The following is a 14,910-nucleotide window of genomic DNA, read 5'->3' on the forward strand; positions in this document are numbered from 1 at the left end:
CTGGAGGGGATGGGGTATGGGAACAGGGAGACAGCACTCGCCGGGACATCATGGGGTGAAGAGGGGGTGAATGGGGTCCCTCAGCACCCAGTGCCCCCATCCCTGCCACCTTTGTCCCCCCCTCCCGTGTAGCCCTGTGGGGACAAGGCATCCACAGCTGTGGGGGGTCCCTTGCCCCCCACTTTTGGTGTCAGTCCACCTCCAATCCAGCACACACCAGTATAAATAATCAGCTTTAATTGTCTGTACAAAACTCTCCAGCTATGAAAATACCGTTTAAAAAGGGAAAGGGGGAATGGGGGGAGGCGAGGGGAGGGGTCTATGTACAAGAGGGGGCGAAGCAAGGACAGAGGTGCACCCACCAGCCCCCCAGAAGCCCCGTGCCACCCTGCCATCCCTTCTCGCAAAGCCTGTCCGTGCTCCGGGGTGGTGGCAGCTCTTAACGGGGGGGATCAGTGCTTGGGGGGAGGCGATAGGGTGGGGGACCCCTCTTAGCTACCATGGGCATGGTCGGGGAGGGGGCACTTCACCACTGCCATGGGGCCAAACCGCCTAAACCAAGCCCCAAACCCAGGGGGTCGTGCAGCAGTGGGACCCACGGGGGGCCGGGCAGAGACCCCAGGAGGGGCCCCCACCGTGTGCACTGAGGGGTACAGGTGGCACCGGGGGATGCAGGTGGCACCGGGGGGTTCCGGTGGCACCGGGGGCAGCTGCCGCGCGTGCCGGTGCCCTGCAATACTGTGACAGTGTCACTAGAGGTCCCCACGCCCCGTCCCCCACGCGGGCTGGGGACACGGACACGGCCGTGGAGGGGGGGGAGCCCACCCAGGGTACCCCACGTGTGGCGTGGGACCTCCACCCCGCGCCCACATCAGGCACCACCCGACCCCTCCGCACCCATCCCTTCCCCTCCAACACCGCTCCCTAACATCATCCTGCAGGGAAACTGAGGCACGGCCTCCTACCGCCCCACATCCCGCACCCAAGGGGGTGGCAGGGGGCTGGTGGCCCCTTTCCCACCTATCCCGACGTGACGGTGGTGCCACTGCCCAGCTTGATGATCATCTGCTGGCAGTCGTGCAGCGTCCGGCGGTCGCCCAGCTTGTCCAGCGTGCGGGCAGCCTCGGCCAGCATCCCCACACGCTGCCCCGGGCCTGCCAGGAAGCTGGGCGGGAGGTAGCAGCAGGCCAGCAGCAGCGCCTCGGCGTGTTCCCGTGGGGTGGGGTGGCTTTCTGGCTCGCCAGCTGCAGGGGACAGAGCCAAGGTCAGCACCAAGGGTGCCCGTGGACATCACTGAATAAATCTTGGGGAGCTCAGCATGGGGATGGGGTTATTCGCCCACCCTGGAGCTGGTGCCACCACCATGTGAGCTGGGAGCTCACATGTCCCAGGTCTTGGGGTGCTGCAGGTGGGGTGTCCCACCCCATGACCCACCATCTGTGGTGTTGGAGTGCTGCAGGTGGGAAAGGGGTGTCCCACTCTATGTCTCACCCCGTATCGCATCATCCAAGGTTGCAAGGGTGCTGTGGGTGCAGATGGGGTTTCCCATTCTGTGTCCCACCACTCAGGAGTTGTGGGGACTGCTGTAGTGGTGGAGCAGGGTGCCTGCCCTATTTCCCATCCTCCAAGGTGGTTACAAAGGTATCCCACCCCATGTCCCACCACCCAGCGTGCAGGGGTACTGTGGGTGCAGAGTGGCGTGTCCCACCCCTGTCCCACCACATATCCCACCACCCACGGCTGATGGGGTGCTGTGGGTGAGGAGCAACGTGTCCCACCCCATCTCCTACCCCGTGCCCACCTGTTTTGCTGCCCTGCACCCCTCTCCTCCGCAGGCTGCGGTCCAGCAGCTGGTGGGTGCGCGTGGGGCTGGCCCGGGCCATCAGCCTGGCAGTGGCTTCGTGCAGGAACACCTGGATTGGGGGGGACAGTGAGCACAGGCGAGTGCAGGGCACCAGGGGACCCAGCAGGTGGCAGGTCGGGGGGCTCACCCGGCGCATGGCGGGGCGCAGGGTCTGTGCCAGGCGCCGGAGGCTGCTGAGGTCCTGCTGGAAGCCACGGAGCTCCAGGGCGGATGCCTGGTAGAGGCAGCTGCGCTGCTGGCTGGCCCCCATCTGCTGCTGCCACAGGTTGGTGCGGGTGACCAGGAGCAGGTCACAGAGCAGGAGCTGGACTGCCTGGAAGGACAAGGGGATTGGGGTGAGCAGGGGGTCGGACAGACGGACGGGGGTGCCGAGGAGGTCCCTGCGGGCAGGCGCTGCTGCGCGGGACCCCCGCCGGGCTGCATGGCAGGGGCATTGCACTCCCAGTCTGACACATGCAATGCAACTACAATGCACCCCCGCGAGGGTCGGGGGCACCTCCCGCCACGGCTGGGGGCTTGCGGCCGCTTTGCGCCTCCCCAGCCCAGCTCACCTTGTCGATGGTGCCCTTAGGGGGGCTGCCCAGCTCCAGGCTCTCCCGCAGGCAGCTGCTGGCCTTCTCACAGTGGCTCAGGGTGGCCTGGCTCCCATCCTGTTTGCTCAGCAAGGCGCGGACAGCTCGGAAGGAGTGCAGGGCAGCACGGGCAAGGGGCTTCCTGCAAGGTGGAGGACACATGGTCACTGCAGACCCCTCACTGGGTATGGCTGTGCCCTTCTTCAACACCCACCACGTGCTCCAAGTGTGTTCAGAGAGGCTGTGCCAATCCAAGGGGGAGGGGAGGCAGGCAATGAGGTTCCACCCCTGTCCCCAATGTCCCCAGCACTCACTCAGAGCTCTGCAGTGCCCGGGGCATGGTCTCCACCAGCGGGTAGAGGCGCTCAGCCCCCTCCTCATCTCCCTGCAGCCAGTGGATAACGATGCCAATGAAGGATGCCCACCACTTGGACACGGGGTCAGTGCCTGTGGGGTGGGAGGGACACAGGAGCAGGGTGTTCCCACTCCCATGGCCCCCCACATGAAGTGATCCCAATGGGGGATGCGCCAGCCTCACCTGTGACAGCTGCCAAGCCGGAGGTGATGGAGGGTGCGGGGCCAGGTGTGCCACTGACATCTGAGCAGCCATTGAGCAGCTGGAGGTACTCGAGGGCGTCGGAGAACCGCCTGTGGAGAGGGGCTGTGAGGTGGCTGGCTCTGCACCAGGCAGGGGGAGAGGGTGCCCACCCCAGCACTCACCCCTCTCCCTGGGCAGTGGGACGGCCGGGCTCAGGGATGGCCACACAGCACAGCGCCTTCTCCAGGAGGTGTTCACGGAACAGCTGGGTCACCTGTGCCAGCGGGTCCACTGGGGCACAGAGGTGGGGTCAGCGGGTACACCACACCCCAAAATGGGCGATGTGGGGGTTTGGGGGCTTGGGATCACCTGGGTTGCCAGCGGAGCTGTAGATGGTCTCCCTGGGGACACCCTTGACCGCCCAGTCCCCATCAACGAAGAAGCGGTGGCCCAAGGGATGGCAGAGCCACTGCATGGCAGGGGGCACAGCCCCACCATGGGACAGGGCCACGCGCCGGGCACTGCAGAGGAAGGGGCGCTGCAGGGAAAGCAGGGGGTCAGGGGGGACCTGAGACCCCAATCCCAGGGGACACAGGGGACGCCCCAGTACCCCACACTCACCGCCAGGAAGTGGAAGCAGCGGTGCAGGCTGGCCTTGATCCGCAGGGCAGCTGCCACATAGATCTCGGCCAGCGCTGCCACGGAGATGGCGTCACCGGCGCACTCAGCCAGGTTGACGGCGCTCAGCGCCAGGTTGATGGCCAGCAGATGCCCTCCAGCCTGCTTCCCTGTGGGAATGGGGGACAGGAGGCTCAGGCATGGGGTCAGGGGGTTGTGGGGACACGTGGGGCACAGGGGTCCCGTCCCTCAGTCCCCATGGCATGGAGCTGTACCGGCGAGGTGGAGCTGGTGCAGACGGTGATAAGCCATGGCAGCGTCACGGGCGCTCTGGCGGACATGGGCAGGGGGCGGGGGGTCCGGGCGCAGCCCTCCGGCACGAGCGGCCAGCCAGCGACCCACCCAGAGGCGCTGGAGCAGGTGGCGCAGGAGTGTCCAGAGCAGGCTGCAGGCCAGGTCCCCGTGAGAGGCCGGCAACGGCCGCCCCAGCGCCCCAAGCGCCGTCCGCAGGTGCTGGGCCCCCTGCGCGAAGTCTCCCTGCGCCCCGGAGAGAGAGGGTCAGTGCGGGCAGGGTGAGGGGACAGGGCAGGGGGGGCAGGGGACATCATGCACAGTGGGACATACCCGGTCGAGGTCGAGGTCGGCCTGCCGGCGGTGCCGCCAGAAGAGGATGGAGGGCTCGGAGTGGGGGCGAGTGACGGGCTCGCCGCAGACGAAGAGCCGCACCACCGCGCCCAGCACCAGCGCCACGTTCAGTGCCCAGAAGGCCAGCGTGGGCCACAGCCACTGCGTCCACCCCCATGGCTCCTCTGTGCGGGGATGGGGTCAGCAACACCCTGCCAATGCAGCCCCATGCCCACCCCAGGGTGTCCATCCCAGTGGCTTTCAATATGTGCCCATCCCAGCAGCATCCACCCAATGGCCTCTCCCCCATGCCCACCCCAATCATCTCCCATCTCAGACCCACCCCCTGCTAATGACCTTCACTCCATGTCCACCATGACCACCTCCACTCTGATGGCCACCACTCTGACACCCCCCATACCAACAGCCTTCAATTCGTGCTGACCCAAACAGCCTTGAACCAGGTAGCTCCTACCATACACCCACCCCAACATCCTGCACCCTGACAACAGCCTCTAATCCATGCCCACCCTGACAGCCTCCATCCCACACCCATCCCAACAACCTCCATCCCAATGCCCCCCACCCCACACCAGAGCTTACCCAAAGTGCCAGACTCAGCCATGATGCTCCTGCCGGGACCAGCAGTGTCCTGGCTCTCCAGAGGGGCTGGGGAGCCAGAACCCCGGAGGAGGGAGGCCAGGGGGTTGAAGGAGAGGCAAAGGAAGACGAAGGTGCAGAGGGCCATGCGGGAGCGGTCCAGCATTCCCTGGCTGCTGGGCGAGGGTGGAGGGTGCTCCTGCTTCACCTGCATGGGCAGAGCTGCTGTGAGCTCAGGACACAGGCATGGACATGGGGTGGTGAGGCACACACATGGGATATAGGGCCCAGGATATAGGGCATGGCATCCAGAGCATGGGATACACAGCATGGAATATCGGTGTGATGGGGGACCGGCATGGGATATAGGCAATGGGATATAGGGCTTGGGGTACAGAGCATGGTGAATGAGACACAGGCTGGAATACAGGGGCACGGATTTCAGGGTATAGACATGGGGCACAGAGCACATTTTAGGGTAGAACAAAATTGCCTCCACACCCAGCCCCAAATCATGTGAGGAGCAGCCTCAGAGAACAAGACCAGGGCTCTCAGCTCTTTCTCCATCTGGTACACTTTGCCTTTGGCACCTCCTACATGAAGCAGCAGATCCCCTGTCCCACTCAGGGCAGGGAGATCCCCCCGGGGCCCTCCCTCACCTTGCCATGGTCACAGAGGGGGCTGTCAGGCTCTGAGTCACTGCTGCTGTTGCTGCTGCCGCCACTGAGCGAGAGTGGGCTGCTGTGGGATGGCGAGCCCACGTCTGAGGGCGGCGGCGTGAGCATCTCCATCACCTCTGCCTTCACCACCTCCATGGGGGCCTCCACCTTGGCCCCCCGCCTGCAGTGGGTCCCCAGGGCGTTCGCGGGCTCTGCAGGAAGCAGAATAAGCTGATGGCTGCTGGGGGCATGGAGCTGAGCCCCCCCCACCCTAAGAGCTGCCCTTCCACTCACGGTTCTTCTGCATGGCCATCTTCAGGGCGAGGTTCTCCTGCTTCAGCTTCTGGTTGCTCTGCTGCAGGAAGCGGATGTACTCGATGGCCTTCCTCAGGATCGCCGACTTGTTGAGCTGCCAGTGGGCAGGGACGGTTGAGCCCAAATGCAGGGCAAAGCCCCCCTCATTGCCCGGCCCTCCCCCACCACCCCCCACTCTCACCTTGGCCTCAGTGCCCACCACCAGGTCCTTGAGCTCCACGATCTTGTCGTTGATGGAGGAGCGGTAGCGCTTCTCGATGGCGTTGTGGGCCGTGCGCTTCTCGCCCCGGCTCTGCACCAGCGCCGGCTTCCCGCTGGGCGCCAGCCGGTTGATGGGCAGCTTCTCCGCATCCACCACCAGCGGCACCGTGGCCAGGATGGCCCCTCCGCTCACCAGCGCCTGCGGGGGTGCAGGGTGGGGTCAGTGATGGTCCTGAAGCAGCCCCCCCACCCCGCAGCTTCCAGCGGTGGGACCTACCGGCACCTGGAGCGGGGTGGCAGAGCCACTGGCACTGGTGGCCAGGGAGGCAATGGTGGAAGTCTTGGTGCTGCTGGTGTCTGTCTTGACGGCCGTCAGCAGCAGGGAGTCAGCCTTGATGAAATGGGGCTGCAGGAGAACCTGAGGGGCAGTGGGGGGTCAGAGGAGCTGTGGGGGTCATCGGGACCCCCCACCCCTGGCCCTGGGCTTACCGGCACTGGCTGGATCTGTGGCGAGACAGACTGGGTGGTGGGGGCGGCGGGGGCCAGGAGCTGCTGGGGTGCCACACTCTGCACGGGGCCGGGCAGTGTCACGGGCTGGCTGGGTTGTGGGGTGGGCAGGGGGCTGGGCAGGGTCTGCCCCACACTCCCAGACTGCACAGCTGGGCATGGAGCAGAGGACAGCGTTACAAGAGCCCCTGGCACCAGCCCACCCCGCACAGCCCCATCCTGCAGGGACACGTCCCCCCTCCAGCAAGACCTCCATCCTTGGAGCCCCGATCCCGCCCTGCACCCCCAAATCCTCACCAGGGAAGCTGTGCTGGTTCTGGTAGCCCACCAAGGGCTGGGGAGTGAACGGGCTGGGGGACGCAGGATCGAAGCTGGGGGCCAGCATGACGCCGGGCTGGGGCTGGGGCTGGCTGCTGGGCACCACGGATGGCTCCTCCTTGACACCCAGCGATGGCGCCGGCAGGAGCGGGGCCGGGGGCTGCGGGGCAAAGGCGGCCACCCCGGGAGACCCCACGTAGGCGCTGCCGCTGGGGGCGGCGGGGGGCGGCTTGCTGGGACCCAGGAAAGTGTTGAGGGTGCCCGGCGTGGAGGGGAGCCCCGAGGGCACGGCGCTGTCCGGGGCACTGAACGGTGAGTCAAATAGCCCCGAGAAGTCACTGTCCGGCGTGTTGATCAGCTGCAGCATGTCTGTAAAACACACCCCCCGAGCCGTCAGCTGCTGCTCCGCACCTCCCAAGGTGGGCCTGGGCTGGCCCTGTGCTGCCCTCCCCACAGTGTAATATTTTGGGGGCAGATCCCCATAATCCAGGGGCAAAATTCCCCAAGAGCCCATGAAGCTGCTGTGCCCCGTTTCTCTCAGCCTCGCAGCCATCCTGCCAGTGGGGAAACTGAGGCACAGCGCTCAAAACGGGAGTGTCGGGGCTTGGCCAACAGCAATCTGTGGTTTTCAGCCTGGTCTGGGAATGGCAGGGCACACCTCAGCCTGTCTCTGATGTTGAGGGGGGCTTGTGCCAGCTCATTCATTCATTTACTCTGTACTGGGAACCCGATAATCCCCAAATCAGCCCCTGTATCAAGGGGAGGGGGTGCTCGTACTGCGACAGTGGGGTGGCACCCCCGGGACGTGCCAGACCCCAGTGGCAGGTCTGTTTGATCAATACAGCCCTCAGGGGGGCAGCTGGGCAAGCACAGGGCTAAAACAGCCTGAGAGGGGATCTATCCCACTCAATGGGACCTGAGTGCCCTGGGGTGCCCCCACAGACACATCGGGGTCTCTCCACTGAGGTGTCCTGGGATGCTCCCCCCATGCAGGGAATGCCCCCATCCCAGTACCCCCAGGTTCATCCCACCGGGGACACACAGACCCCAGGATACCCCGCACTCCGGTACCCCCAAGCGCACCCCCCTGCACGCACAGACCCCGGGATACCCCCAGGGCACCCCCCACGCACACACCCCCGGGATGTCCCCACCGAGCCACACAGCCCCGGGACACCGCCTGCCCCATGGGGTGCAGCACTCCCAGAGGGACCAGGACGGTGACCCCGCCAGACGAGGAGGAGGCGGCTGGCGAGGCGGGGGTACCTTTAAAGGCGCACTCCCTGCAGGTGGGAGTGGAGGGTCCCCAGGAGGAGGCTGCAGCCCCCGCTCAGCCCCGTGCCGGGCAGCGACGAGGCCCTGGGATATTTTAAAGCCATGTTCTCGCCTCCTCCCCGGGGCCCTCCCCGCGCTGCCCGCGCCAGGGCTGGAGCGCGGCCGGCGATGGGTGATGCGACTCCGCCAATCGCCGCCTGCGCGCCCGCCGGCCGCCCCCGGACAGCCCCCGGCGCCCAAGGTGAGCCCGGCACCGGGTTACTCGCGGGCACCCGCCGCAACCCGCCCGCGGTTACTCGGGGTCACACCCCGTTAACCCCTTTGCCTGCGCCCCATCGCCCCCGGGGCCCCCCAGCCCCGTGTGACCCCCCTCACTCATTGCCCAGGAGTCCCCCCGCAACGATCGGGGTCTGCACACAGCTCTGTTACACCCAAAAAACCATTCAGCCCCCGGCATCCTGCCCTGTGCAGGTGGGTGTCCTCCCAGCCCCCTCCCTTCCACTCAAGAGACACACACACACACACCACACCCCCCAAGGCTCCCTCGTGATCCAGAGCAAAGTCTAGGGTTGCAGAGAGGGGGTGCTCCCTCCTGTACCCCCCCTCGCTTCCTGTTGCCCAGACTGGGGGTGGGCACGGCTGTCCCACCCTCCTGGCACCTTCCAGGTGTTCCTATCCTGTGGCACCCGCTGCCACCCATGCCATCAGCAGGACATGGGCACCCACCAGTGCCACCTCCACCCCCCCTATGGGACCCTGTGGGGCAGAGACACACGTCTGTGGGTCCTGGCAGGTCCCAGCAGGCTCAGGGCACCCACATCCCTGGGCACACTTCCCACATCACCCTAGGGTTGGCACAGGCATGAGGGACAACCCGTGGCCAACTGGGGACCAGTGACAAACCCACTTTGGGCAACTGTGGGGTACGAGGTGGCCTGGCTGGCTGTGATACAAAGGAGCATGGCAAAACCCCACAGTGGGAAAACCTCATCCCATACGGCACCACTCAGCCCTGGCACAGCTCCTGCTTCCCTGCCCACGCCAAAACCTCGCCAAGAAAAGCAGGTGGCACCTGGATCTGCTTTGATCCACCCCAATCACCACTGGGATGAACCTGCAGACCTGGGATGCCATCTCCACCCCAGATCTCAGAGGAGAGACCACCACGGACCACACAGTGGGGCAGCTGTTGGAAGGTTCAAGTCCTGCTCCCACCTTGCCGCGTGTTCCACCGGCTGTGCCGGATGGCGTGGACCAGCAGAGCTGGTGGAGCATGTGGCAAGGCGGGTGCGGGGCTTGCCGAGGGCTGGGATCCCCAGTTTTTTGGAATCTCCGTTTTTTTGGGATCCCCAATTTTTTGCTTCCCCAGTTTTGACTCCCCAATTTTGTGGAAACGCTGAACTCGGCGCACGTGGTGCTATGGTGGTGGGAAGTGGGTCCCCTTGAGGAATGTGTCCCTTTGGGAAGTGGGTTCCCTCCGGGAATGGATCCCCTTGAAGCATTCCCATCCCAGGGACCCCCAGACCGGTGGGCAGGTGGGTGTTGGCGGGAGGCAGCCCCGGGGCTGGAGCAGAGCCGCCCCATCTCACCACATGCCGGTTGCATGGGTTGGGAGAACCCAGGCGTCCTGGAGGGAATGACCGAGAGTAACCCCGCCGGTGACGTCACGGAGGGGCGGGGCTACCGGCGACACGATGCTGTGACCGGGAACGGGGGGGGATCGTCGGGGCTGTCCCGGTATCGGCACCTCCAGCCCGGGGGTCCCGGTGTCCTGTGTTCCCCCACTCCGAGCCCCCCGCTATGGACCGGCCCCCGGTAACGGAGCCAGCGCGGTTCTGCACCGACTCCGCGCTCCAGCAGCCCCGTGTCCCCCTCCCCACGCCGGGCCCGGCACCAAGCCCGGTCCGCCGGCCAGCACCGAGTCCTGGTTGTGCACCGATCCCACTGCCCCGGCCATGTCCCGGTACCAAGTTCCCTGACCGTGCACCGAGCCTGGACTCCCCGGCCACGGCCACGCACCGAGCGCGCCCGCCCATTCACCGAGCCCCGGTTATACCCCCAGCCCGGTCCCGACCACGCACCGAGATGCGGTTATGTCCCCAGCCCTGTTCTGACCGTGCACCGAGCCTGGTTACAGCCCTACCCCGGAGCCGGTTGTGCCCCAAGTCCCGGTCATACCCCCAGCCATGTCCCGACCACGCACCAAGACCCGGTACCGCACCGTGCCCAGCCCCCGGCCATGCACGGAGCCTGGTTTTCCCACAGCCCGGTCCCGGTCATGTACCGAGCCCCAGGACTGCACCGAGCCCAGAGCCCGCCGTGCACCGAGCCCCGGTTACTCCCCCAGCCCTGTTCCGGCCATGCCCCAAGCCCCGGCCATGCCCCATCCCGTCCCCGCCGGGACCCACCGTCGATGTCGCTGAGCAAGGCCGTGTCGATGTCGCTGGCCCCGGAGAGGCCGAGGGACGGTGCCAGCCCCTCCAGGGCCGCGTCGTCGAAGGCGAGAGAGCTCATTCCGGCGGCTCTGGTGGCTCCCGGTGGCTCTCGGTGGCTCCGGTGGCTCGGGCGGCTCTAGGGGCGACGGGACCGCCTGCCCGCCATGGCCGCGCTGGCCCGGGCACAGACACCACGGGGACGAGCCGCCAAGTTGCTCCCGCGAACCGTGCCCAGAGCTGCCACCGGGAGAGGAGGGCGGGGGGGATGGATGGAGGCGGGTCCGCCGCCGCGTCCCGCCCCGCCCCGCCTCCCCGCGCCGCCCCGCCGCACCGGGACCCCGGCGGCACCGAGCAGGGACCCGCGGCACCGGCCAGGGACCCCGCGGCACCGGGCGGGGAGCTGGTGCACCAGGAGCTGAGCAGGGAGTAGAGCAGACTGCAACCCCTGAGCAGGACACCGTCCTCTGGGGATGTCACCGACCCCTGGGGATGTCACGACCCCTGCGGATGGGCACCGAGCCCTGGGAACAGACACTGAGCCCGGGAAAAGTCATCGATCTCTTCGCGTGTCACTGAGCCCTGGGGACATCATTCACTCCTGGGGACAGGCACCAAATCCCTGGGCTGGGCTCTAAGCACCTGGGCCGGGCATTGACCCCCTCAGTCCCAGACAGGGCACACAGGCAGCAGGTGGGAGGGCCAGCATGGGCAGGAGATGGTGGCCGTGGCTGCAGAAGCCTCTGCACCTCGTGGAGGCCACGTGCTGGGCGCGAGGTTGGGCCACTGAACCAGCCCTCTCAAGGGCCCTGTGCCTTCCATGTCCCAGCTCCAGGGCTAAGAGCACATCTCACCTGTCCTGCCTGCCCATGGCATGGCCCACGGTGGGAGAAGCTCTCACCCCCCTGGTTAGGGACACACCAATGCTGCCTTGTGAGCCTCAGCTGAGCCCATGCACCCTCCTGAGGGTTGTGGGATCCAGGAAAAACGCTGGTGCCATTGGGATCAGTGCTGTGGCTGCTGCCCAAGTGTGGTGGGTCTCAGTGTGGGAGCCTCATGCCAGGACAATGCCATGCCCTGTGCCCTGCAGAGCGCCATGGTCTGTCCTGCTGCTGGGATTCATTTAGGACAAGAAAATGTGCTGCAATATCAGCTCTCTGGAAGTTTGCCCTCTCCTCTTCTGTGTCACCAAGCACAATCTGAGGCTACCTGGGAATTCATTAAACCTGGCTGCACCTTAGAAACTTCCCTTCAGCCTTACTGGCTCCCATGTGGCAGCACAGCAGGCACCCCTCTGCAGTGTGTGGCACGGAGCACCCCAGGGCTCATTGGGGACCACAATGAGCACCCTGTGTGTGCACGTGGTGGCAGCAGAGCTGGGGGTGCAGAGCCCTGCTGGTCCCCTCTGCACCCTCACCCCCACTCCAGCCTCCTCAATCCGGGGACATTGGCCTGTGCCCGAGCTGGGGACAAGCCCATGGAATCCTGGCTCAGCTCTGCGCCAGCAGCTGGGGCAGCGTCACCCACACATGGGGCGCCATCAGCTGCTTGGACATCCCTCACCCACAGCAAACATCACTGAGGGAAAACCCTCGGGAGATCCATGACCTGCCATGGGACATGCAGGGAACAATGTGCTTCCCTCCCATTTTTATTGGAGTCACTGGGGAGAAGGCAGGCTCTGTGGTGGTGCGGTTTCCGTTTCCCTGGTGCAGTCCATGTGCTGCAGGAGGAGAGGGCAAGTTTCCAGGGCTGGGGAGATGGATGTGATGTGGCCCCCATGGATTTAGAGCAGCCTCGTGCAAGCATGGGGGTCACAGACCTTTAATAACCCCTGCAAGACCCGGGGCACAGCTCTCCCTGAGGGATATAGAGGAACAAAACCACATAAACACAGAGGGGGAAAATCGCATACAAACATGGAGGGGGGAAATAATACATGCAAACACAGCTTAATCTTTGCACGAGCTGTGTGCAAAGCTGGATTTTGCCAGGGCCCTTCCCCGATCCCGATCCACAGGGTCCGAGGACGCCGGGAGCCCACACGTGGTGCTTCCCCTGCTCCGGGGTCGGGGGGACACCCCAGCAAACAGCAGCATCCTCCGTGCACTGGGGAAGGACGAAGCAGCGCGGAGACTCCGTGGGCCGGGTTTGGGGGCGATGGATTCCACGAGGGGTGGGGCTCCTCGGGGTGCGCTGGGTTGCGGAGTACGGAAACCCCGCCCGTAGGACCAGGGCCACGCAGCCAATAAGCGCGGCGGCCCTGAGTGGAGTGATTCTACATCACGGCTCGGGGCCCGCGATTACATCATGTCAGTCCTGCGGGGATGGCGGACGGGCCACGTGGTCGCTCCGGAGTCGCTGAGACGTTTTCCTGAGCGCAGGCTGGGAGGAAACCGCAGGATGAGACAGAAAACAAACCGGCCCCGGGATGGCTGGGCTCTGGCCGCCGAGCCGGCCGGGCGGGCTGGTGCGGCTCCGCGGGGCTCAGGCGCTGGAGCATCTCCCCGAGCGGCACCGGAGGCAGCCGCAGCTCCGGGACGTGCTGTGCCTGAACGGAGCATTCCTCATCTTGCTGCCCCCTCGCTCAGCCAGCTGGGCTCTCCCAAACTTAGACCCCGGGTGTTTCCCACCTGCCAGCACACCTTAGCCCTGCGCTGGAAGCAGCGTGCCATGCTCCGTGCCCAGCCTTTGGCATCCTGCCTGCCCCGGAGGTTGTTTTGTTCTGGCAGAGCGCGGCGTTAATCATTAATTTGTGTCGCAAACAGATTCAAAAGCCTCTTCTCTCCTTCACTGCCTGTAACTTGGCTTTGCCAACTGTCCCTTCCTGAGCCACAGCTTGGGGAGATGCAGACAGGTTTGGTGGCACTCCAGTGCAGCCCCTGGTCCGGGTTTATTTACCCTCAGGTGAAATGGGAAAAGGTAAACGCCCCTGTGGTCATTTCCCATTTGCTGCCCATTCCAGAAAGCAGTGACACACAGCCTGCCCGAGGCTTTGCCCATATGGGGCTCCGTGTCATGCTCTGTGTCTGGGCTTGGCAGCCCACGGTGGAGGGCAGTGATGTGTGGAAGCCCCCAGCCCATGCTGGGAGTTTGCACGGTCGCTGTGGGAGCAGGCTTGGAGAAGAGAAGACCAGCAGGGTTCACAAATCTGGGGAAGCCATGCTCAGTTTGGGAAGTTGGATCACCAGCAGCTGGAGAGGCACCAATGGGAAAAACAAGTCCCTATATGCTTGTCCTGCTATTACACTCTTCCCTTTGCACTCACTCTGGCCCCTGTTGGAGGCAGAATTTGGGGTTAGAGGGATCTTTCCCTCATGAGTGTAACCGTGAGGCTGCGGAGGACAATGCGGTGAAGCTCCTGGAAGGAGCAGCCCCCTGCTCCAGCAGCCCCTTGCTCCCACAGCCCCCACTCCCACAGTCCCTGCTCCCACAGCCCCTGCTCCCACATCCCCCACTCCCACAGTCCCTGCTCCACAGCCCCCACTCCCACAGTCCCTGCTCCCACAGTCCCTGCTCCCACATCCCCCACTCCCACAGCCCCCACTCCCACATCCCCCACTCCCACAGTCCCTGCTCCCACAGCCCCCACTCCCACAGTCCCTGCTCCCACAGCCTCTGTTACCACAGACCTCTGGCACAGCGCTGGACATTTCTGACCCAGTGCTTTTTGTGTGATTCTGCCCTGTCAGGGTAGCAGCAGCTCCACACCTTTCCCAGCAGAACAGATCCAGGCCAGGAACCTCCCTGAATGTATCTGACATCGAGCCAGGCACATGATCAGCACGGGGTAAACAAGCTGGGGCAGGGCTGTTTAATGCTAGTATATGGCTACAGGGAGGGGAACCCATCTTTCCAGCTATTCCACACCCCCCTTCCCCAGCTTTAAACCATCAGCATGGCTCTCCATGGGCAGGATGGAGGGCACCATTCTGCCAAATAAGTTCAGTTTGGCCAGTGCCACTTCTCCGGGGTTCCTAAGCTGGTGCTCTTCCTTCTCTGCCCATCAAACCCACCATCATAATGGAGATGTTGGAACAAATTCCTGGCTGATGAGTCAGGAAAGTGGCCCTTGGATGGGCTGGGAACATCACCCACCACTTTCTAGGTCACCACAGTTGCCCTCCAAGAACTATCAGTTAAGCCCTGCCAGGTGGGCAGGTGTCTCACTGAGCACCCAGGTTGTCACCCGTGTGTCTGCCTGATGTCAGTGTCAAAAGAGGTGCCAAAATTTAATGGGACACGAATTTAGCAGCACAGGCAACACAGCACCGAGCACAGCACAAGCCACGCAAAGACACAACGAGAAACTGCTGGGGACAAGCCTTCTCCCAGAGGGAATGCCCAGGTTCTGTCACCCAGAGGACACCAGGGACTCCAAATTTTG

The 14,910-nt window shown here is 64.7% G+C and overlaps 1 protein-coding gene and 1 long non-coding RNA gene across 2 annotated transcripts; both read right to left on the reverse strand.

The window, feature by feature from the left end:
- Positions 1 to 220: 220 nt before the first annotated feature.
- Positions 221 to 10,794, reverse strand: SREBF1 (sterol regulatory element binding transcription factor 1). Its single transcript, XM_039559984.1, has 19 exons — positions 10,500 to 10,794; positions 6,796 to 7,185; positions 6,481 to 6,650; positions 6,269 to 6,409; positions 5,972 to 6,190; positions 5,770 to 5,884; positions 5,476 to 5,687; positions 4,820 to 5,024; positions 4,217 to 4,401; positions 3,868 to 4,129; positions 3,596 to 3,762; positions 3,344 to 3,512; positions 3,157 to 3,265; positions 2,975 to 3,084; positions 2,751 to 2,883; positions 2,416 to 2,578; positions 1,992 to 2,177; positions 1,802 to 1,913; positions 221 to 1,244 (listed from the first exon to the last, which is right to left on the reverse strand). Exons 1-19 carry the CDS (start codon positions 10,603 to 10,605, stop codon positions 1,021 to 1,023), a joined length of 3,378 nt encoding a protein of 1,125 aa, XP_039415918.1. The 5' UTR covers positions 10,606 to 10,794; the 3' UTR covers positions 221 to 1,020.
- A 1,529-nt stretch (positions 10,795 to 12,323) lies between these two features.
- On the reverse strand, positions 12,324 to 14,617 carry LOC120410782. The gene is made up of 2 exons (XR_005603115.1): positions 14,156 to 14,617; positions 12,324 to 13,799 (listed from the first exon to the last, which is right to left on the reverse strand). It is a non-coding gene; the product is annotated as an uncharacterized LOC120410782 (long non-coding RNA).
- Positions 14,618 to 14,910: the final 293 nt, after the last annotated feature.

Source organism: Corvus cornix, chromosome 14, assembly GCF_000738735.6.
Source record: "Corvus cornix cornix isolate S_Up_H32 chromosome 14, ASM73873v5, whole genome shotgun sequence".
Lineage (NCBI taxonomy): Eukaryota > Metazoa > Chordata > Aves > Passeriformes > Corvidae > Corvus > Corvus cornix.